This window comes from Monopterus albus, unplaced genomic scaffold (assembly GCF_001952655.1).
Source record: "Monopterus albus unplaced genomic scaffold, M_albus_1.0 scaffold28.1, whole genome shotgun sequence".
Classification (NCBI taxonomy): domain Eukaryota; kingdom Metazoa; phylum Chordata; class Actinopteri; order Synbranchiformes; family Synbranchidae; genus Monopterus; species Monopterus albus.
The window spans coordinates 1,646,572-1,669,505 of record NW_018127908.1 but is presented as its reverse complement, the minus strand read 5'-3'; the positions used below and the strand labels follow the sequence as shown (position 1 = coordinate 1,669,505).

Here is a 22,934-nt window from a genome sequence, read left to right as displayed (position 1 = left end):
TTGTCCACAGGGGGTGATGCAGTGGGTTCAGTTTGCATCTGCTCTCGCTCTGTTGTTGTTTCACATTCTACACAACCCTGCACCCATCCCATCATAAAAAGGACGATGGTGCATTTAAAACAGCTGCTATTGATACCTTCAGTGAAAACACAACAAAAGAAATTATCAGGTTATTGGAGTGTCACAGTTTCTGATGCCTCTCGTTGATCTATTTTGATTTTAGCAATCCTCAACCCCAAGCAGCCAAAAGAAACTAAGAGCTTCAACTTTGACTTTTCCTACTGGTCACACACCACGGTGAGTTTCAATGCTTCACTTTGGTTTTTCCCCTTTCAATTAAAAAAAAACTTCTACAGCACTGCACATCAGAAAAGAAAATTAGGGAAGAGACTTTTTGCCTTTAGCATCAAGTGAATTTTGATGCTTGCTCAAATGAGCTGCTGCAGTGAAAAACAATGATTTTCTGTTTCTCATCCTTTTTTGTTTTTCCCCACTCTGCTCCTTCTCCATATGCAGCCTGAGGACATCAACTATGCATCTCAGATGCAGGTGTACAAGGACATCGGAGAGGAGATGCTGCTTCACGCCTTTGAAGGCTACAACGTGTGCATATTTGCATATGGCCAGACAGGAGCCGGCAAAAGCTACACTATGATGGGACGTCAGGAGAAGGACCAGCAAGGAATCATACCTCTGGTAACATAGCATTCAGTGTAAATGTGTCCACTGAGAAAGCAAATAGTCAGTTCATTTGTAGAGAATTCATGTACACTACAAAAATGACTTTCCTTTCTTTATTTCTAGATGTGTGAGGACCTTTTCACCAAGATCAATGACAGCAATAATGACAACAGCAGGTCTTACTCTGTGGAGGTGGGTGAGCTCAGCTGTTCTTATTGTATGAAATAGTCAGAAGTGCATTCACTTGAATTATACTCTTTGATTGTACCATGATACACTGAGAAGTAGTGATTACTAAGTCATAAGATGTTTCCCTGTCATGACTGTCTTTTCCCCTCCCACAGGTGAGTTACATGGAGATCTACTGCGAGCGCGTGCGTGACCTGCTGAATCCCAAAAACAAAGGAAACCTGCGTGTCAGAGAGCACCCTCTGATGGGACCCTATGTCGAGGATCTGTCCAAACTTGCCGTCACCTCCTACAACGACATCCAGGACCTAATGGACTCTGGAAACAAGGCTAGGTGACAGAACCTGAATGCCGATCATGGATAAACCACTTGATAGATACATGTAATGACGGATGACAAAGATGAGCAGAGGAACACTTTGGTTGCCATAAATTTGTTAATCCGCGCATGGAACAAAGGAGCAGATAATGACGGATGGACGTGAATGTATGAGAGACAAAGATGCATCTAAATTAACAGCATCTGTTTCTTTTTCAGGACTGTGGCTGCTACCAACATGAACGAGACCAGCAGCCGCTCTCACGCCGTCTTTAACATCATCTTCACACAGAAGAAACACGACATGGAGACAGACAACACATCAGAAAAGGTTCAGCCACCAAGATCACCTCATAGTCATGCCTGAGAAATCACACTGCCTGAGAGAAAGATGTTTTTCTGCTTCTTAGAAAGACATTAGTAAGAGCTAAGCTGCAGCTATGCAGGGATGCTACGAGGCAGGATAGATTTTATCACCCAAGTTGAGACTGTCTGCATTTTTGTTGTTTGACTAATGTGTTGTACTGATTGATAACAACACAGTCTTTGATTTGAAAATATTGTCTGGTTTTGCACAGGTCAGTAAGATCAGTCTGGTGGACTTAGCTGGGAGCGAACGAGCCGACTCAACTGGAGCTAAAGGAACTAGACTGAAGGTAACAGGATTTTATGTTTTTTATGGTATTTTTGCATCTACCCTAGATTTGTGAGACAGAAAAGACCTTTACTAGTCATTAGTGCATGACAGATCAGCAATCACAATGTGCACATGAATAGATGTCACATTACTGCTGTTTTTTCTTTGTATTTGCAGGAAGGAGCAAACATCAACAAATCTTTAACTACTCTGGGAAAAGTTATTTCTGCTCTAGCTGAACTGGTATGTTTTACACAATTTACCTGCTGTTGCAAATTCTTATTTTGTGTAGTCAAAATAACAAATGTTGGTATTTCTCTTCTGATGCATCAGGACTCAGCACCCAACAAGGTAAGTGATGCCAGCTGTCACAACTTTTAAAAGGCTAATAGAATGTACTGTGTATTTTGTCAGTGAATAATAAATAAATCTTTTGCGAACAGAACAAGAAAAAGAAGAAGGTGGAGAGTTTCATTCCCTATAGAGACTCAGTTCTGACATGGCTGCTGAGGGAGAACTTGGGTATGCAAACAGAGTATTACTCTTTAGCCTTTTACCACAAGAAAAGAAATTTTATGTCAGTTGATGCATTGACATATTTTCTTTCCTTTAGGAGGAAACTCCCGCACAGCCATGGTGGCTGCCCTTAGCCCTGCTGATATTAACTATGATGAAACCCTCAGTACCCTACGGTGAGAAGCAGTTTGATAAAATCTCTTTTTAAAGATAATTAAATCAGATGTCTGCAATATGGTACAAATGTCTGCTGGCCATTTTGCACTTTGCAGTGACTGTATAGCATCTTACCAAATGTATGCAGCATCATTACAGAACAGTTCTTCCTTATAATTTTAGGCTCATATTGTCATTAGCTGCTCAGCGCAGTTCAGGATGGAGAGAATGTGGGATCGTGCTTTAAAACTTCACGGCTTCTTGACCTTGATGTCTTATTGTTCTACCAACCAGGTATGCTGATCGTGCCAAACAGATTCGCTGTAACGCTGTGATAAACGAGGACCCCAACAACCGTCTGGTGCGTGAGCTGAAGGAGGAGGTGGCGCGCCTCAAGGACCTGCTGTATGCACAGGGCCTGGGAGACATCATAGAGAGTGAGTGTCACATGGGCAAGCACGGCTCTTGCTCACAGAAATGCACATATATGGTTTTAAATGTGTAGCAGACAGATTCGGGCAAATGTGCACGTAGAGAGGTTTTATATTTTGTGATTGCAGAGGTTGACAGCTGAAGTTGGAGTGTGGGTATTTCTCACACACCGTCTCTTCTCTCCTTTTTTCTATCAGTGAATTGCTGCACCATCCCCAACATCACTGGTTTGAAATGTGTGTATGACTCTTGCAAGCCTGCACTTTGCAACTAAAGAAATTATTCTTGAGCTCCTCCTCCACCACACCAGAGACTTAACTAAAGGTTTCAAGAGGCTGTATGCAAAGACAGATCCATGATGTACATGGAAATTAGATTTAAAAAAATGTAAACCATGCAATAATTATTTAGAACAACACAAAAATGATCAGTGAGGTTAAACATCGCTGCTATAATCATCACTATTTTTTCTCATGAATTTGGCAAAATGGCTTCCTTTTTCCTTTCCACTGGTTCTCATTTCAATGGCAATACATGCCTTCTCTCACTCTTTAATTTGGGAAGCTCTAAATGCTTTGATTCTGATAATACAGTTCTAAGTTGGCTGAAAAGCTTTGCGCTGTGACCCTGTGATGACTCTTTGTTCCTGTTCTCCATTATATATTACAAAACAGGGGAGCAGGCAGAGTCAAAGCCAGGATTGGCATGAGGCATGCTGCTTTTTTTTTTTTTTCAATGACCAGTGATCATGGAAGAAAGAACTGACTGGAAGGATGCCATTTTAGATTGCTGAGGAGCTCTTTTCTTTGCATCCTGGTTCTCTGTGTGTGTGGAGCTAAATGAAGCTATGAGTCACGAGCTTTGAGGCCTGCACTGCCAGGAGCCGCGTTACCAAAGGCTGAGCTAAGCAGTTTGAGGATACTAGAACTTGCTTCACATACTATAAAAAGTAAAACCCAGACTGTATTGTGCATTGTAGTAATGTACAGTCGATATTTGTGGTTTCATTTCTTGTTGAGTGCCAGAGATGTTCAGAGAAATTCCTCTGGTGTCTGACATTTAGTCTCTGTCAGTTTCACTTGCTCTTTTCGCCCTGTCTGCATTGGCCTTTGCTTATTTGATCCATTATTTGAGCTTTCTCTTCTTTTTGTGTACTCTTCCCTGTCGTTCCCCTGTTTTCTTTTTCCTTTTTTATCTGTTTCTCTGCGTGTTCCTCTCACTCCCTAATGTTTCACCTGATTCGCCCGGCGACTGCTCCTACCACCCTTCCTTCTATCCTTCCTTCCTTCCTTGCTCTCTGCCATGCAACACCTCACTCTGGCAGACCTGTGCGATTACAAGAACTTTGTGAATAATCGCCAGGCTGTCAATCAAAGGGGTGATCTCTCCACAGTGACCAATGCCATGACAGGAATGAGCCCCTCCCCCTCGCTTTCGGCATTGTCCAGTCGTGCCGCGTCCATCAGCAACCTCCATGATCGCATCTTCAGCCCGGCCAGCGAAGAGACCATCGAGAGGCTCAAGGTAGCGAGAATGATAGTGAAATTGTTAAGGATGTAGAATTGGGAAATGGGAAGTTAGATAATGAAACCCTGGTGGAAAGCACTTGATCAATCCAAGAATAAGCAACATCAATAATCCCGACTTGAGTGTGTATAATTTTTAGATGTCTGTCCTAATTCGACCAACAGGAAACTGAGAAAATCATCGCTGAGCTCAATGAAACCTGGGAGGAGAAGCTGCGTCGTACTGAGGCAATTCGCATGGAAAGGTTGGACTTAAATATTCATGCATGAATCCTAATGCCTTTAGCGAGGCTTTGACCTTTCCTCTACTACTACCAGGCTTGTTAAACTTTGATATGGGATAAAAAAAAAACTGGTGCCATCCATGGACAAAACATCCCATGTTACATCCCTAAACCATATCTTTTTACAACTATGACCCCATTGCTGTCTGTAAAATCTCATGTAGAGAGGCCCTGCTTGCTGAGATGGGTGTTGCCATGAGAGAAGATGGAGGCACTGTGGGCGTCTTCTCCCCGAAAAAGGTTAGACCCTTGGCATGGCTGCACACCAGTTTGATAATATTTACAACATCTGTCTAAACTCACACAGAAAAACGTATTTGCCACAATTTCCCCTTTAGACGCCTCATCTGGTGAACCTGAACGAGGACCCACTGATGTCTGAGTGCCTGTTGTATTACATTAAGGATGGGCTCACCAAGTAAGCGTTTAAATATTTTTTGATTTTGAGATTTACGTAATCCAGATATGGTGCTGTACAGTGGGACTTTGCATAATTTTTTATCTTCCCTCAGAGTGGGCCGTGAAAATGCCAAGACTCGCCAAGACATTGTTCTTAGCAGCCATTTTATCAAAGACGAACACTGCACCTTCAGCAGCACCACAGGACCTCAGGGAGAAGGTAAAGGCTGGCTGCTCTGTCTGTGGTTTCACATGTCAAATTACAATGTTAAATTAATGTTCCAGGATCTAAAAACATATTTAAAATCAAGCCTACAATCTGTTCATGTTTTCAAATACTAATGTTGTAATGGTTTTATGAACCTTTTCTGGAACAGGATGTGTCATACTTGAGCCATGTGAGGGGGCAGAGACATATGTCAATGGAAAGAGAGTGACCTCACCCACTGTTCTGCGGTCTGGTAAGTATAGCGCTGCGTTCAGACTGAATTTCAAACGTGACAGAAAAACACAGCCCTCTCAATTAATCTCTTTGGGGGATTGTGTTCACCGCAGCCGGTACCATCAATGGCTCCGGCCCCGTGTGGTGACAAAGTTGGATCTGGTTCAACTTTTGCTGCACCAGACGGTGGCATGATCTGGCAAAGGTGCTGCGTTGACCAATCTTGTATGGGGGACGGTTGACACGTGGACGCGCATGAGAAGAAGACTTTTGTTTACTTTGCTAGCATTCACTGATATAAACTCTCCACACCCACGTTGACTCGTCACAACGTGGCCATATTGTACACACATGCAACACTGCCCTGCAAACCCTTACCTCCCCTTGCGTTAAAACACAGCAGGGAGTTGCGTTTTTACCGTACCCTGTCTGAACGCCTGCTAAGTCTTCATAGTATTTCAAAAGGTGTAAAACAAAGCTGCTGTGCATATTAGTATAAACATACTAAGAAGTAATAGACACAGAAGCATATCATTCCATTTGTTATGTTTTTGGTACATTCTAATTTTGTGAGATTGCAAAAAAATTCTCTGATTAGTGAATGTAGTTTTATTTTAAAAGGATAATCTGTGGTTAACCTTTATTTTTGAATGCCTAAGCACTAAGCTTTTTCTTGACAACATTATGATACAAGCTGACATTTGAACTTTTCATTTGTATCTTAAGGGAATCGCATCATTATGGGCAAGAGCCACGTGTTTCGCTTCAACGACCCAGAGCAGGCTCGTCTGGAGCGAGAGCGGACGCCGTGCTCTGAGACGCCGGTGGAGCCCGTCGACTGGGCCTTTGCTCAGAGAGAGCTGCTGGAGAAACAAGGCATCGACATGAAGCAGGAGATGGAGCAGAGGTGTGTGTGTGGAAGAATATTACAAAGATGGTCACTGTGATTATTACATTATACTCTGTACTTACATGTAACTACTGTATATAACTTTACGTTTCAGGCTTCAGGAACTTGAGGATCAGTATCGCAAAGAAAGAGAAGAAGCCAGTAATCTGCTTGAACAGCAAAGGCTGGTGAGAGAAACCTCCATTTGACACTGCTGTTCTGAACCATGAAAATAAAAAACCCACAAATTTGATTGTCTTTTTATTGGAAGCAAAAGCTAAATATCATGCCTGTGAACTTGTTCTGTTTCTGATCTGGATCGTGTATATTCTTTCAGGACTATGAGAGTAAACTGGAGGCTCTTCGGAAACAAGTGGACTCTCGATACCTGGAATCACCTGAGGAAGAAGATGATCCCGAAGAGGAAGGTGACTATCGCTTTTTATTTCTCCTTCCTCATCAAACAGTCATGTTTGAATCAGGCTTTTATTTGAACACGTTAAAACTCTCCCACTCTCCAGTGGCGTGGACGAAGCACGAGACCGAGCTGGCTCTGTGGGCTTTCAGAAAGTGGCGTTTCTACCAGTTCACATCTCTCAGGGATCTCCTCTGGGGCAACGCCATCTTCCTCAAGGAGGCCAATGCTATCAGTGTGGAGCTGAAGAAGAAGGTGGGAAATTTGTTACTTCTAGCCTCTTATTTAAATTGTTATTTTAGGTAAACAAAAAGAAAGATTTTTCCAAATAACAATCTAATTCTAGTTCAGCACCTTCATTTGATACTGTTGATGTGAGCCCTCTATAAAACCATAATACTCTTCTTGTAGTGGTAAGAATTCATTTTAAGTCAGAATGCAAATTAATTTAAAGTGTACATCTGGTGCAGGAACACGTAGCTGCTCTTTGCTCCAGACTGGAGGCAGAATGAAGTGTATGAAGTATCTGCCATTGTAAATATAATTGGATTTGCATCAGTGTGAGTCTCTTAATTAAAATAATTAATTCCTTGGACTTACCACAGTGACTTAGCCCTGTGAGCCATCGATGTCTAGGGCACAGTACAACATGCTGTTACTAAAGGGTGGTATGAATATCAAAATGTACAATTTTGCCAGTTTTACAATTGAAATGAACCATTACTGCTTCTTGTCTCAGCCAGTCATTAATTTCACCCAAAACTGTATGTTATATTACAGCCACCAGAAGATTGCACTTAACATTATTCTGAATATTCCAGCTATAAACTCCTTCTGATGTTTCATACCTGTAGGTTAACAGCAGCTGTATTTAATCTGTTAAAGTGTTGTGGTTTAATGAAGCCTTCCTTTTTGTGGTGATAGCAGTAAAGTATTAGTTTAGGCTTTCTTGTCTAAAATACCTGAATCCTAATTTGAATGTTCAGATGTGACATGCACAAGCGATCACTCCTGTTTTATGGTTTGTGCTGGCCACAGGTGCAGTTCCAGTTTGTCCTGTTGACAGACACTCTTTACTCTCCGCTGCCACCTGACCTGCTGCCTCCCAGCGTGGCCACAGAGAGGGAAAGACGACCTTTCCCTCGAACCATCGTAGCCGTTGAAGTACAGGATCAGAAGAATGGAGCCACACATTACTGGACTCTGGAGAAACTCAGGTACTAGGAATTTGTCATTAAAGTTGTAGATGCATGCTGTCTGTTGTCTTTTCATTCCCCAGTAAAATCATGAGAGTTTCAGAGTGCAAATCATTATCATTCAAAACAATGAAAGCTGCGTCCATATTACAGGCCTTAATGCTCAATTCTGACATTTTAGCCAGAGTTGATCTTTTTGTGTTGATGTTTCACGTTCATATTTGTAAGTGACATGCATCCGGATCCGACGTGAACACCTCTAATTACATGCACACAGTCAGATATTGGATATGAATCTGATCTACGATGACATATGTGAGTGAGGCTCTGACCATGAAGCACAACATACCACGTTTTCAGCAGGCTTTTGTTTTCAAACTGCCCCATGTAGGCAGAGGCTGGACCTGATGAGAGAAATGTACGACCGTGCTGCAGAGCTCCCCAGCAGTGCTGTGGAGGACTGTGACCACGCCCTGACCGGAGGCGACCCCTTCTACGATCGCTTCCCCTGGTTCCGTCTGGTCGGCAGGTCAGCCATTAGCCCAACATCAAGAAACACTTGTTCTCTCTTAGAGGCAGTATTAATCCAAACCCTGCACTTTTGTTCCACAGTAAACATGTACTAAAAGTGAAATCCCGTCATCATTGCATCTTCTCTTCTCCTCAGGGCTTTTGTGTACCTGAGCAACCTGCTGTATCCGGTGCCCCTGGTACATCGTGTGGCCATCGTCAGTGAGAAAGGAGAGGTGAAGGGCTTCCTCAGAGTAGCTGTGCAGGCCATTTCAGGTACAAATGAAGGCTGAGGATCAGTTCTAACATGGTCAGATGCTGGTAAACAAGTCAGTATATATGTTCTTTAAGGATGATTGTAACACTTGTATCCTCTGTCTTTAGCTGACGAGGAGGCTCCTGATTATGGCTCTGGTGTGAGGCAGTCAGGCACTGCCAAGATTTCCTTTGAAGACAAACAGTTTGAGAAGGTACTTATGTGTAGCTAATTCTAATTCTCAAAATGTGTCTTCTACGACAGTCCAAAGCAATATAAGTTGCCCCCGATGGTTAGAGCCATTGGTTGAGTTGGCACTGCAGATGGCTGCCTTGGTTCTGTACTGGAAACAAATTCCTTGTGTGTAACATACTTGGCCAAATAAAGTGATTATCCTTATCCTCCTGAGAGGGACCGTTCATTCCCTGACAGATAGACAAAATGGTGAAATATTTACTGCAATTGGATGTTAAGGTCCTGTCTTGTGTTAGTTCCAGACTGAGTCATGTCCTGGTGGTCTGTCCCACTCCAACACCTCCCAGGAGGAGCTGCGAATTGTGGAGGGAGAGGGACAAAATGCGGAGATAGGAATCTCTGCAGATGAAGTCAACAACAACACCTGTGCAGGTGAGAGGAGATCTGTGCAGGGAAAGGTGGAAATACTGTAGTGATCTTATAACATTTGTCTTTTTCTTTTAGCTTCTTGTATTCTTCCACTGACAAGTATGTGTTAAAACTCCTCAGTGTCTGTTTTATACACAGCCACTTGTTAATAGGTTAGAAACACCACACTTTCATATGTTTCAAAGTTGGGACACTAATTTTGAAATAAATACTTAATTACTTAATACCAGAAAAGTCATTTAAAACAGCTTTAGTATGAAGCAGCTATGTTGCTGCGTGTGTTCCTCTGCTTCCTGTAGCCGTGTTGGAGGCCCCTCACAGTCCAGTGAAGAGTTTGGGCCTGGATCTTCCTCTGGACCTGTCTCCGGAGAAAGCGCTGTCTCACCTGAAGATTGGCAGCACCTTCACCTTCAGAGTCACCGTCTTACAGGCCTCCAGCATCTCAGCCGAGTACGCCGACATTTTCTGCCAGTTCAAGTGAGTGAACAGCGACACGTCAAACATGCAGTCAAAACATGCAGTGTTTAAAGAGGAAAGAAGGTAATAAAAGAGCAGAACCGTGTCAGATGTTTAATTGACTTCTCTCATTTCAGTTTCATCCACCGTCATGATGAAGCTTTCTCCACCGAGCCGCTGAAGAACACGGGGAGGGGACCTCCGCTCGGCTTCTATCATGTGCAAAATGTGAGCACTGACCAATGCATTTGATTCTATTATTAACAAATATCTCTGACTACAACTACTGCAACACTTTTACTTTTCTTTAAAAGTATTTTCTTAGTTATGGGAAGGGTGAAGATGTTTTTTTAATTCTTTTTTTCTCTGTTAGATCACAGTAGAGGTGACCAAATCCTTCGTGGAGTACATAAAGACTCAGCCCATCGTCTTTGAGGTGTTCGGTCATTATCAGAAACAGGCCTTCCCTCCGCTCTGCAAAGATCTGATCAGGTCAGGAGGGACTTGACCTTTACCTTCCACCAGCTGATGAATAAGAAAGAAGGTTTTTTGCTTATGTTTTGGTTTCCTTGTCCTTTCTTTTAGTTCACTGAGACCTTCCAGGAGGCAGTTCCCCAGAGTGATGCCCTTATCTAAACCAGGTCAGGAGTTTCTAACAGTATAGCAAACATTATTATTTTTCTGTAATATATTCTTCAAGTATTTTAGATTTAAGTTTTGTTTAATGATTTACTGTCAGCCATAATAATCTTTAATAGGTAAATTCAATCAAGCAGCCCATAAACGGTAATAGAGTGGTTGGTATATAAATAAAATTGCCTTGACCTCATCCATAACCTGTTCTGCTCTTGCTCATTTTTCTTTAACCCCTTTGCTGTTCTGTTCTGTTCAGTTCAGTTCAGTTTGCTGTGCTACTGTTGCTATTACACTGATTTGTTCTCTCCTCATTCGTTAGTGCCGGCCACAAAGCTCAGCACTCTGACTCGCTCCACAGCGGGACCTCGTCACGCCAAATACGACCTCATGGTCTTCTTTGAGATCTGTGAGCTGGAGGCCAATGGAGAGTGAGTCTTATCTTTATAGTTGTGTTGCCACTTTGGTAAGAAAACTAAGGGACACAAGGGCTCACATACATAAAGAATTATTTTTGCTTTTCTATCTCAGTTAAAAGTTTGAGCATTATGCATTTTTGAGTATTATGCATTTACAATTTCCCTGTCTCCAGCTACATCCCCGCTGTAGTGGACCACAGATGTGGGATGCCCTGCCACGGCACCTTCCTCCTACATCAGGTCTGACCATGTTCGACCGTACTACCATCATGTTTCCTCAAAGACAAAGATAAAGTTTCAAAACCTGTTAAAATACATTTACCAAGTTCAGCAAATTAAGTTCATTCAGCCATTTTATCTTAGGCTAGAATGCATTTTTAATCATAAATCGGTTTGCTTCCCATCTTCTCTCGGCTCCACAGGGCATTCAGAGGAGGATCACAGTCACCATTGCTCACGAAACAGGAAATGATATTGAGTGGAAAGAGGTGAAAGAGCTGGTTATTGGTGAGTAATAGGAACATTTAGAAACAGCTTTGGCCAAGTTTGTTAAAAAGTCAAATGCCCTACATTTTCCTTATACTGTCTTGTCACGGGACTAATCTCATCATGACACTTTTGACTTCAGGTCGTATTCGCAACACACCAGAGACTGATGAGACCATCATAGACCCTAACATCCTTTCTCTGAACATCCTGTCTTCTGGGTACTTCTGGCCAAAACATGATGACAAGTATGCCTATCTATCTGTCTGTCTGTCTGTCTAACCATCCATCCATCCATCCACCCATCTCCGTTTCTCATATAGACAGAACATTTACTGTAATTTGTGTAGTGATCATTTTTTACATTGCTTCAGTGCACCTTTTATGATCAATCATTATTTGGCTTTTTGCTTCGATGCATTTTTCAGCTTGCACACAACACCATTGTTTGGTGACTTTCAGCTTTTAACAGTTGCCGTTAACAGCTTCTAACTCATGTCGTGTTTCTTATTCCTCGTTAACGGCAGCGTCTCCTTGGGAGTTGATCATAGGTATAACTACAATCATTTTTAAACTTTCAGTTATTCTTTGTAGTAACAAAGAGGTCCAGCACAGATTTTTTTCATTAGTATGACTCTTCTGTTTTCAGAAAATGTGATATTTGTTTCTTACACTGCAGAACTTTCTACCGATTTGAGGCAGCATGGGACAGCTCGATGCACAACTCTCTGCTTCTGAACAGGGTCACTCCATACGGGGAGAAAATCTACATCACCCTCACTGCCTATCTAGAGGTACCAGAGAACACGCTTCATATCATTGCTATACAGTACTTAGAATAAAGATTTATTCAGCACTGACAGCAATTTAGCCAAACTGTAGCCACAGACGTTTCAGTGTTATGATTGGGTTCTCATTCGCTATTATTCTGCATATTTTAACTAGATGGAGAACTGCACTCAGCCAACAGTGATCACCAAAGATTTCTGCATGATGTTTTATTCCCGTGACACGAAGCTGCCTGCCTCTCGCTCCATCAGAAACCTTTTCAGCACCGGCTGCCTCCGGCCCTCTGAGAGGTGGAGATTAATAGATTCATACAGGCTGAATCCTACATTGATTGTACACTACTAGACAACTCTGGTTAAACATAAGTTGTAGTTTACTGTAATTGTCAGTTACCACTCTCTCAAATATGCATCTCTCTGTTTCAGTAATCGTGTCACAGGAGTTTATGAAGTCACTCTCTGCCATGTGGCCGACAATGGAAGTCCAGGTAAGACGGGGAAAAAATCATTTTTGGAAATGAAAAATGTATTTCTTAAACTGGAGATTATGTTTTGATGTACTAAGCATGATCTGTTGTACTGTTCTTCAGGCATGCAACGCCGTCGCAGGCGTGTGCTGGACACCTCAGTAGCATATGTAAGAGGAGAAGAGAACCTGGCTGGATGGAGGCCTCGAAGTGACAGCCTCATCCTTGACCACCAGTGGGAGCTGGAGAAGCTCAGCTTACTGCAGGAGGTCTGTTTGTACACTGAAATTAGCAAAATATTGTTACTGGAATAATGGCACTTTGTCTATTTTGACAAAATCAGTTTTGCTGCCAGCAACCAGAAGCCAAAACAGCACTGTCCTGTGAAAACATGACCTTTTGAGATATCTATACAAAGGAGATTGCTTCAGATCATTTTTTTGCATAGCTAACTTGCAAAAATGAATACTTTGAGCCTTGCCTGTGAGACCATAACATGAAGTGAAGTAAAATTTTCTTGTGCTTGTGGTTTCAGGTGGAGAAGACCAGGCACTACCTGCTGCTGAGGGAGAAGCTGGAAGCAACTCTGCAGGCGGGACAGGATGCGCTTTACAAGAGCAGCAACATCAGCGACTTTGCAAAGAGTCCCGTCCTCAGTCACAGTCCCGGCAGCAGCCCTCTCCCCGACAGCCCCAACCAGAGGCAGATGGAGCTGGCTGCCAAGGTGACCACAGCTCTTTGAATCCTCTCGACTTTCACTTTAGTTTTTCTAAGTTTTTCTAGTGATTATATTCAACATCATCTAAAAAAAAAATCACTTCATTTTGCAGTGTCTGCGTCTGCTGATGCACACCTTCAACAGAGACTACAGCCAGGTGAGCAGCAGTGCCAGTGAGAGCAAGGTGAGCCCCAGCCTAGGCCCTCTGACCCGGCCCATTGATCCTTCTGAACCCAATGTTTACCACTGTACTTTCACAAATGATTTAGGCCCTGCTCTCTGTCCATTTCTTTCTTCCTCATCCAGTTTATTTCCACATTACCCACTTCCCCAGATTCTTTTGAACCACCTGGAGATATGCCAGATATGACAAACTTTTTTAGGATAATACTAACCAATGTCAGCTGCTTAATTTTCTTCCAAATCCCATATATCATCCCTTCAGTTTATTTAGTATCCCCTCCCTCCTTCCCCAGCCTTATCCCTCACCGTCCCTCCTCCTCAGACACTGTGAGGCTCCCACTAACCCAGTGTTAATTCCGCATGTACTCTTTAACATGTTAATTAGCAAGGGGCTCTTAGACATAATGGCGACTTGTATTACAGTAGTGCATAGATGGTTCTAGAGTACATTACTAGAAAATAACAAATCATCTGATCGTGTTGTTTTCTCAATGCATGTCTGTGTTGTATGTACTTTTGTCTATATCTGTATTTGTCCCTCTTGTCTTGTGTGCACTTCTCCATGTGTGATTTGTTGTGTGTGTGTGTGTGTGTGTGTGTGTGTGTGTGTGTATACATGTGTGGGTGTGTTTTAGCTTTCTGAGATGTCGGCATCACTAATGAGAGATGACTCCTTGTCTGAACTGAGCACGCTCACTCCATCCTCTACCTGCCCCTCACTGGTCGAGGGACACTATGACATTAGGTATGTAACACATGCTCTTACAGATTAACTGAGTTTAACTCAGTTGTGTGTGTTGGCTGGATATTTTGCTCCAAGACACCGTCATGGTTTATAGCTCTTAAAAAATAGTTTTCATGAGTTCGGTCTTGTACATTACATGTACTTAGAAAAAGAAGAACTTCAACGGTATTCAAGTGATGATAGATCACGTCTGCAAATGTCTTGGTTTTATTGTTGCACCTTCTCTGATGATAGACAGGCATCACGTTAAAAGGCAGGGGTTAGTGAATTAAGTCAATTTGTTTTATGAATAGGCCCAGAAGCATCTTCTCACAATCTGAACCTGTTGTTTGCGTTGTGCAGACACACTGAACCCAGTTCAGGAGCGTCCACCCCAGATCTGGATCCATTCAGCCCAGTGGATAGAAAGAAAGCTCTCCGAGGATGCACCTTTGTTCCTGACATACAGGAGATTCGTGTCAGGTTAGACTCACACACCACTCTTGGTTCTGAGTCACTGTGGACACAATTAATATTTAAATTGTGAACTTTGCTGTGTTTCTTTTGGGATCAAGCATAGTTTAACAATGGCTGTGGCGAAGTTTTATTAATCTTGTCCTAACAATAGTGTTTCTTTGATCATATGCAGCCCTATTGTGTCAAAGAAAGGTTACCTGCACTTCCTGGAGCCACACACCAGCGGCTGGGTGAAGCGCTACGTGGTGGTGCGGAGGCCCTATGTCTACCTGTACCGCAGCGAGAGGGACAGCGTCGAGAGAGCTGTCATCAACCTGTCATCTGCAAAGGTGGAATACAGTGAAGACAAACAGACCTTACTGCGGGTACGAACGAAAACCTGTATCTGAATAAAAAAGTAAACAGAAATTCAGAGTCTATGAATGAAATTTAGTAACCTCAGGGTATTTAATGTCTCCAGACGCCCAACACATTTGCTGTGTGCACTGAGCACCGTGGGATACTGCTGCAGGCCACTAATGACAAAGAGATGCATGACTGGTTGTACGCTTTCAACCCTCTGTTAGCCGGCACCATCAGGTGAGTGCTAGAAGAATTTCAAGGAAAATCCAATCAGCAGAGGAGCCTTTTTTGTCTTAAGATACTGTGGTACTTCTTTAAACAGCTGACACCTCATTGTATTTTATTCTGTAGGATTTTAGACCTTAAGAGGTGAAACTGCTCAGTACTTCAAGTAATTGAAAAATGCACTGTTACTCACTATTTGTCTACTTTCACTCAGTTTCTAGCATTTCTTGTTATTGTTTTTCATCTGTGTTGCTGTATTGTCATTATTTGTGTTTCAGTCTTTGCTCCTTGGTTCAGGTGCAGTTTAGTCGGCCACATGTTCGCATACTTGGTTATTATGTTACCTGCATAGTGTCGTTTCCTGACTTGGTCCTCAAACAAGTTTCAGTTTACTGTGCGGTGTTTTATTCCCAAGTCAGCCTTTCCCCAGTCTTTGTGGGTTTCTCCATGTGTCTGGTCTACACCTGAGTTTCCTCTACCTTAATGCTATTTTAAAATGTAAACTCCTTATCGCCTTTGGGTCATCTAAGTCCTTGTCTCTTACAAAGAGGGAGTAATGTGTTTACATTCCCTACGTGGCCAGATACTTGATTCCAAATGATCCATAATGTTGTTCTGTAATTGTGGGATGTGTAAACTAGCAGCTGTGTGGTATATAAACTTAAAAGGTGAAATGTCGGTGTTATGTTCTTTTTTTTTGTCTACTGGCCTAAAATAAGTTACTTCAGGCTTAATTTTTTTTTTTGCCAGTTCTATGAAACCACCTGCTTTTTTTTCCAGAAAAACTCCTAAGAAATTATTTATGTGAAATAATGTTATCATAGCTGCTTTGCAGATACACACAGTGTCATTTATGTATTTTAATCTTCATCTCCACTTCTTCCCTCCTTGTTTTCTAAGGTCCAAACTCTCTCGAAGAAAGTCGCTCCAGTCTGTCCCGTCCGCTCAGAGGATGTGAGAGGTGAATGGGCCCGGTGGGAAAACAGCAAACAAAACAATCTAAAAGCTCAATTAACCATCCTGCTCTACTGATCATAGGACCATATGAACAAACTTGCACATAAAACCATTTAACTACCCATCTATATATGACATGACTGAATCGCTCATCCCAAACCCCAGCAAAACTGCACTTACTCTCTTTTTGCAGTCGACATCTTCAACCCTGCATGGTGCGCTCCCTCCTGACCCTTAGCATTCATAAGACAAACTAACCACCCAAACACAGTACTAAACTTACCTCTGCTGGGCATTGGGACTAGTTCTGTTACTATATGGTCAGTCCCTCCATCATTTATCATAACTGAATATAAATCCCAGTTGTAAACCAACTGCTCATGTATTTCTAATGTCACGAGGTGAGTAGGGAAATGAAAACAACCTGAATGTTTCTCTATGTGGAAGTGTGATAAGTGCAGGGATGATACAGCCATCATACACACATTGTACATTACCTCAGTTTGGAATGGTGTGGTGCTTGACAGCATAGAGTTTGTTTCCCTGCACACTTTTCAGACAGCACATCACCCATTTTCACATTAAAGTAGCAAGAGGAGGGATTGGTTAGGACATGTTGTGTCTGTGTCCTTTTCCTTTAACTGGTTCAATGAAAACTGAGTTCATGGGCTAGACTAAGGCAAAATAATCCACCACTGGGAGAGAACTCGTGTCCTCGTCTTGTTCTTCACATATGCTCTTTTTACATAATCATTGTGCGTATACCCATAAAGGAAAATGTTATTTATTGTTGCTATTGTAGGTTCTCTGCACTGTTATTGGTGACAGAACCACTGACATGTTTTGTTGCATGGCACTTTGTCTTTATTATATACACAAGTTGTTTTAACCAAAGCATTGTTTTCTTGTTGTTTTAAATGCTGTGCAGATATGTTAGCAGACTATCTGAGAAATAACACAATATTAAATAATTAGTTTGACATTTTGAGAAATGCTTACTTGCTTTTTTGCCAAGAGTTAGGCAAGAGGATTGGCATTAGTAATATGGTGTCTGTATGCTATACTTGAAGCTAACATCTGGTTAACTTAGTTTAGAACAAATACTGGAAACAACTATCCTGGTTGTGTCTGAGGGTAACAAAAATCTGCCTACCGGCACCTCTAAATCTCACTGATTAGCATTTCTTATCTTGTTTATTTAATCCATACACAAACTGACATTTAAAAATTACATGTAGATATTATGCCAGACTGTTTCTGAGCCAGGCACAGTGATACTGGGTTCCCCCCCCCCCTCAGGGAACTTTGATTATATGCATCATCTCTGTTTATTTAACTTTTGGCAAGAAGGGGATCATTTTATTTCCCAAACTGTTAAACTATTCTTTTAAATTGACCTAAGATATAATATTTTATATGGTAAATACATATGGAGGATGACTGTATAGTACATGTGTGTGGTTTAATTTTGATCAAACGTGCACTTTGTCTGTACAGGCCAGCAGAGTTGCTACATACGTTGATTAATTAAGTCTCCTCTAGCAGCTAAATGGGAAGTTGTAAATGATACAGGACCTGTAATCTGTTGAGGGCAGTTACTTTGAGTGGGCAAGAGCTTTGTCCATGCACCAGACAGTGCCTCCCTTTCTTCACCTCTTTTACTTCTCTCCCTCCTTCATCATTGTCTTTGACATCAACACTGAAGTTAGTTACGTATGTCCAAGGTTAAGCTTTGTCAAGTAATAGTAGATACTGATCTTTTTTTTTAAATATAAATATTGATGATCTATGTTGATGTTTTAGAGAGTAAATATTATCAATGATGCTCTATAGTATGTTTGTTTAGCCTGTAACAGTACAGTGCATTGTATTTCATTATCATTAACTGTAAATGTCACATTTAAAAGCAGTTCCCTTCTTACTGTAGCTTTTGTACGGTAGCCACTTGATATTTGACAGTCTCAGAAACAAGTACATTATCTGTAAGTTATGACTTTCATGTCCAGAGATAGTTCCTAGCTTTTGTCTGTTATTTTGAACTGTACCAAGATGACCCCAAACGTTGGTCCTGAATAATTAATATATTATGTATGCATACTGTAATATTTCAGTTGAAAGGAATCTTATTCATACATATACACCTTCTCGACATGGTCAGCCAACCATCTTGTCTATCCCATTTTCCTCGTTTCCTGCATGACTGATTATGATGATTTTATTGCCAGACCTTACCCACAGTCAAAGTATTTAGGACTCTATATGCCAACGGCCAACGAACCTGTTGAGCAGTGAAGCCTAATACTTTAAAATCTGTATCTGAATAATACAAAGTTTGCATTTACATTTTTCATTAGATTGTTTGCAACTTGCAGCTTCTTTCTTTCTATTGACATCTTTAGCATAGAATTTATTTTTTCCAGACTTTTTTGGGTCATCTTGGTATAGGTACTGTATATACACTGTACGTTGTCTGCTGGAACTGACGACAAATGAAAAGTTGTACTCATGAAGATTTGAAGGATGATTATGTTCTTAAAATGTATTGCACTCATGCATAAAGCATCTTTTATATTTATATATAATTCCTTATGATGAGGTTTTAAGAATGTACGGGGGGAACATCGGGTTTGTTTAAAAACATTATGAGCCTGTCCTGAAAGTAGATTAGATTCTGAAATGATGCCACTATACCAAATTGAATTTATACACACACACTATTTTTTTTCTTAAATTTACAGCTGGCACATGACTCGCGATGCTTCCAGCCCTAATAGTTCCAGGGTATCATGTTAAAACCACTTTGTGAGACAGTCTAGTCCAGTAATCACTGAAAATGGGTAGATTGTTTTTTATTTGGCTGCTTTTTTAACTGCCATAGCTGTGGACCAAAGCATGCAGGTCCACTGCTGCCGTCCCTCTCCTACCTTACCACTCGCTAATGACAGCGGCTTTCCCCCTGAAGCGCTGCTTGTACAGTACTGTCATCCACGATCCTTGTACTGACTAACTGGAAACCTTCCTCTTGGCTCTGTCTTGTATATAAATGGAGATTTTCTGTGTTGGGTCTCATCACACAGATGATATTAACTCTCTCTTCCTGTGTATACCGTGATGAATAAGAACAACTGGCCTGCTGCTTTGTCAAGTGTCGCCCCAGAGATGAGAGTGCTGATCAGGGAATGGTTTTCAGCTCAGTGTGAGTCAGGTGGCCATTATGGACCAGGTAGATGGTCCCAGCTCTGCACTCTTACTTGGAGCTGCTTGACAGAAGTGAAAACGGGCCCGTCCGTGATGAAGTCTTAATCTCAGTGCTTACGTTTATCTTTTGAGTGTTCTGGAGTTCTCATGTCTGTGGACACGTAACAAAAGTTGTGAAGAAAATATAAGGCAAATAAATGAGTGTTGAAACTTACGCAGCTTTAGTGTTCATTTTTGTTAATCATTTCAAATTTTACATAGTGCCCGGTTTTAAGAAATGCATAACAATTTATAGTAAACCTCATAAAACAGTAGATGGACTAGTGCATTCCTACATGCCATCTCCTGCTTTCATGCCTCCTTATCACTGAGAACAGATGGGTGTTCATGGCACTGATTGTAATCAGTAATATCTTTAGCCTTTTGTCATTTAAAATATTGAGTTACATTTCAGTTTGCCACAAGTGGAAGCAGAATAACCTGGTATTTATCTGGTTTTGAAGTAGACTTTTCCTGATTGACACCTAATGTAAATAAACCTGTTCTTGCTCTGTCAAACTCTTGAGATTTAACACCTTGAGAGAGAAAAAAGATCTTAATAAAACATAACCCTCACAAGACTGTTTTTGCTGACAGAGCATCCTAACCTAATGCTCTTTTCATGTCTGTTATGTAACAGTGCGGCCTACTTTTGCTGAGGAGCACATGTGCATGCCTGTGTGAGACTCTTCTGATGCATTTGTGCAGACTTCTGTTATCGAACATGTACTTACCATGTATTCTGCTGCAGCAGGGCCAGTCAGACTAATTGACTAGCAAAGACAGAAATACCGAGCCTGACACAAAGACCCTGGGTGGATGTCAGGGACCTAACAGTAAGGCAGAGAACACAGCTTTTAAAATTCAAAAAAGAGGTTTTTTCTTAATTCACCCAAAAATAAGGAGTCGGAGTCAACATCAACAAGATCAAGATCAAAGATTTTTATTGTCAACTCACTATATATTCTGAGTTTATTCTACTTTTATTCTGTTTTACTTTCTTAAATGGTATGGGCATTCAACATTACACGAGAGAGAAACAGTATTTTGATTTTTCTGTATGTCCTGCACAAACACATAAATCTACATGCATGAATAAAGAAAACAAAAGAACATTACCTAGCTAATTTACTGCTGGTAGTGGTTTAGGCCGGGGCTGAGGCCTTCACAATGGAGCCAGGGGCGTCTGCCTTCCATCTGGCACTGAGGTTGCAGTAGAGCATTGCTAAACAATGCATTTTGTAAGATACTGTAGGTTTTTTCTGTATAATGAGTGTTTAATGTGGTTTTTCCTTCATTTATGTATTAATGAAGGTATACAGCAGGCTAAAGACGTCACTGAAGATTAAGGATGGCAGCTGGATTAAGAGGCGTTATACTGGAAGCACCTATTGGTTAAAACAGTACTTGACAACAAAACCAGTGACAGTTATCACAAATCAGACACAACAAAACAGTAAAAAGGAAAAGTGCACTCACAAAGGCATAGACTAACTGTAATACCTAATACCTAATAAATATACGAGTATACAGACCCGTACACGGTTTCTGTTTTTAAGTACTCATCTTTATTCCTATTTATCTCGTTTCACAATGAGCATTCCTTTGTCTGTCAGCATTGTTTACTGCTTGTTGTTTGCACTGTTTGTTGCTTGTTAATACTGTTTATTTTGTTATACTACACAGCCTTATGTTGGTTTACTGTTTACTTGCCCCTTGCATGGGGATACAGTATGTACATACACATTGAGAGCTGATGTACCACAGTCAATTTCCTTGTTTGTCCAACACACCTGGTCAATAAAGCTGATTCTGATAACTGGTAAACTGGGTGCATTGTCTCTCATGCCAGAAACAACTGTTTGTAGAAATAAAAGTATCACTTGAAAGATTCAGAACACATGCTAGACACTTGTGTATGTACTGCAGTGACTGTCATTTTGTGCCATAAGTGTGAGCCCATTAACATACATGAGGAAGTGTTCATACACACAAATACAATGTCATGGTTTGGGCCTACTTCCTGTTCTGTGCTTTTATTTTGAAAGCGTTTCCTGTTCCATGTCAACTCACCTGCGTGAGCTTTACTCCAGCCTTTGATCATCATTCTTTGCCTTCACCTGTTGTTCATTGGCATCATTTTAAGCCGATACATTCCCCTCATTCCCCTCAGTTAGTTTGTTGGTTCATCTCTGCACCACATCCTGCTTTGCTCCTGTTTTACCTGCCTCATTCTGATTATGTCCTGTTTTGTTTGCCTCCTGCAAGTTGCATCAGGAAGGGCATCCGGTGTAAACACGCGCCAAACAGTGATGGCCGATGAGGCTTTGTTGAAGCTTCGACACAGTGTTCACACAAATGGTTCATTACTCGAGGCCTCAATGACACAGTGCTCGAGTAGGACATCTAGTGGTCAAGAAATTGAAGTGCAGTCAAGACGTGTCACTTATTGGTTCATGGATTGTTTGGGATTTGATTCGCCATGCACATTCCTGTTCGAATACACTACATGGTTGTATGGTTTCAAGCTGACACAATAAAATATAAAATAAATATGGGCACATGTTGAAGACCATGTTTCTTATGGGGCACGTCTGACTGTAACCCTATATGCTCCTCACTTATACTTTTGTCAGGTTTTCCCGGCTGCACCTGTCTCTCTCACTTCTCTCCCTCTATTTTAGCTCCCTTACCCCTGATTTCTTTATCTGACACACCTGCTTCACGTCCCCTGAATCACCACCAGCTGCACCTGATTAGTTTCTTCCTATTTATACCGTGCTCATCGTCCACTTCCCTGCCAGTTCTTTCTATACTCTAGCCCGTTTCTATGCCGATCATTTATTTTATCTACTATATGTATTTGCTCACGCTCTTCACCCCAGCTCCGTTCCTGCCTTGTGCCCCATGTCTTATCTTCCCAGCCGCTATCGCTTCTCCGGACCATGGACCTCCTCAACTCCACATCACTCCACCACGCAGGTCAATGCACAGTCTCCCATTAACTGTTTCTCTGACTTTGTCCCTCAGCAACCAACCACCATGACCAGTCGAGGAGTGAATCCTAGCGTCCGCAGCCCGGCCTCCTCCTTATCATCTCATCACTGACTGTATGTTTTCCATGACTGCCGCTCGACACCCGGTTCTGCTCCGTATTCCTTCACCTGGTTGTACACATATTTATCATCACTGTAAATAAATAGAGCACTTCTTGCACTGAAGTCAGCTACCTGGGTCCGTCATTTTTTTACTCGCTCACCTCCCTACCAGCTGGTGGGGGCTGGTGCACACACAGATTATAGTATGGACTTCGACAAAGTTTGTTTTTGGGTTCATTGGTAAACAGGATCA

The 22,934-nt window shown here is 41.6% G+C and overlaps 1 protein-coding gene across 6 annotated transcripts in view; it reads left to right on the top strand.

Moving 5' to 3' along the window:
- Positions 1-20,102, top strand: part of kif1ab (kinesin family member 1Ab) — a 22,664-nt gene extending 2,562 nt beyond the window's left edge. The window contains exons 3-49 of one of the 6 annotated variants that reach the window (XM_020595944.1): positions 224-297; positions 517-696; positions 805-873; positions 1,026-1,204; positions 1,409-1,520; positions 1,768-1,845; positions 2,004-2,069; positions 2,160-2,177; positions 2,270-2,348; positions 2,440-2,518; positions 2,793-2,935; positions 3,128-3,166; positions 4,324-4,454; positions 4,622-4,701; positions 4,905-4,980; positions 5,079-5,158; positions 5,253-5,359; positions 5,517-5,600; positions 6,308-6,488; positions 6,586-6,658; positions 6,808-6,898; positions 6,992-7,140; positions 7,924-8,102; positions 8,473-8,610; positions 8,749-8,867; positions 8,976-9,061; positions 9,339-9,474; positions 9,771-9,948; positions 10,065-10,155; positions 10,301-10,419; positions 10,513-10,568; positions 10,883-10,991; positions 11,153-11,219; positions 11,402-11,486; positions 11,608-11,713; positions 11,993-12,016; positions 12,145-12,259; positions 12,411-12,544; positions 12,680-12,741; positions 12,844-12,989; positions 13,256-13,444; positions 13,551-13,622; positions 14,257-14,366; positions 14,709-14,828; positions 14,995-15,187; positions 15,283-15,401; positions 16,290-20,102. In XM_020595944.1, the coding sequence (XP_020451600.1) occupies positions 224-297; positions 517-696; positions 805-873; positions 1,026-1,204; positions 1,409-1,520; positions 1,768-1,845; positions 2,004-2,069; positions 2,160-2,177; positions 2,270-2,348; positions 2,440-2,518; positions 2,793-2,935; positions 3,128-3,166; positions 4,324-4,454; positions 4,622-4,701; positions 4,905-4,980; positions 5,079-5,158; positions 5,253-5,359; positions 5,517-5,600; positions 6,308-6,488; positions 6,586-6,658; positions 6,808-6,898; positions 6,992-7,140; positions 7,924-8,102; positions 8,473-8,610; positions 8,749-8,867; positions 8,976-9,061; positions 9,339-9,474; positions 9,771-9,948; positions 10,065-10,155; positions 10,301-10,419; positions 10,513-10,568; positions 10,883-10,991; positions 11,153-11,219; positions 11,402-11,486; positions 11,608-11,713; positions 11,993-12,016; positions 12,145-12,259; positions 12,411-12,544; positions 12,680-12,741; positions 12,844-12,989; positions 13,256-13,444; positions 13,551-13,622; positions 14,257-14,366; positions 14,709-14,828; positions 14,995-15,187; positions 15,283-15,401; positions 16,290-16,347 (4,979 nt within the window). In that variant the 3' untranslated portion in view covers positions 16,348-20,102. Of the gene's footprint in view, positions 1-223; positions 298-516; positions 697-804; positions 874-1,025; positions 1,205-1,408; positions 1,521-1,767; positions 1,846-2,003; positions 2,070-2,159; positions 2,178-2,269; positions 2,349-2,439; positions 2,519-2,792; positions 2,936-3,127; positions 3,167-4,254; positions 4,455-4,621; positions 4,702-4,904; positions 4,981-5,078; positions 5,159-5,252; positions 5,360-5,516; positions 5,601-6,307; positions 6,489-6,585; positions 6,659-6,807; positions 6,899-6,991; positions 7,141-7,923; positions 8,103-8,472; positions 8,611-8,748; positions 8,868-8,975; positions 9,062-9,338; positions 9,475-9,770; positions 9,949-10,064; positions 10,156-10,300; positions 10,420-10,512; positions 10,569-10,882; positions 10,992-11,152; positions 11,220-11,401; positions 11,487-11,607; positions 11,714-11,992; positions 12,017-12,144; positions 12,260-12,410; positions 12,545-12,679; positions 12,742-12,843; positions 12,990-13,255; positions 13,445-13,550; positions 13,623-14,256; positions 14,367-14,708; positions 14,829-14,994; positions 15,188-15,282; positions 15,402-16,289 lie in introns of all 6 variants that reach the window. The other 5 variants (XM_020595943.1, XM_020595941.1, XM_020595945.1 and 2 more) reach the window with 5 other exon arrangements.
- The last annotated feature ends 2,832 nt before the right edge of the window (positions 20,103-22,934 follow it).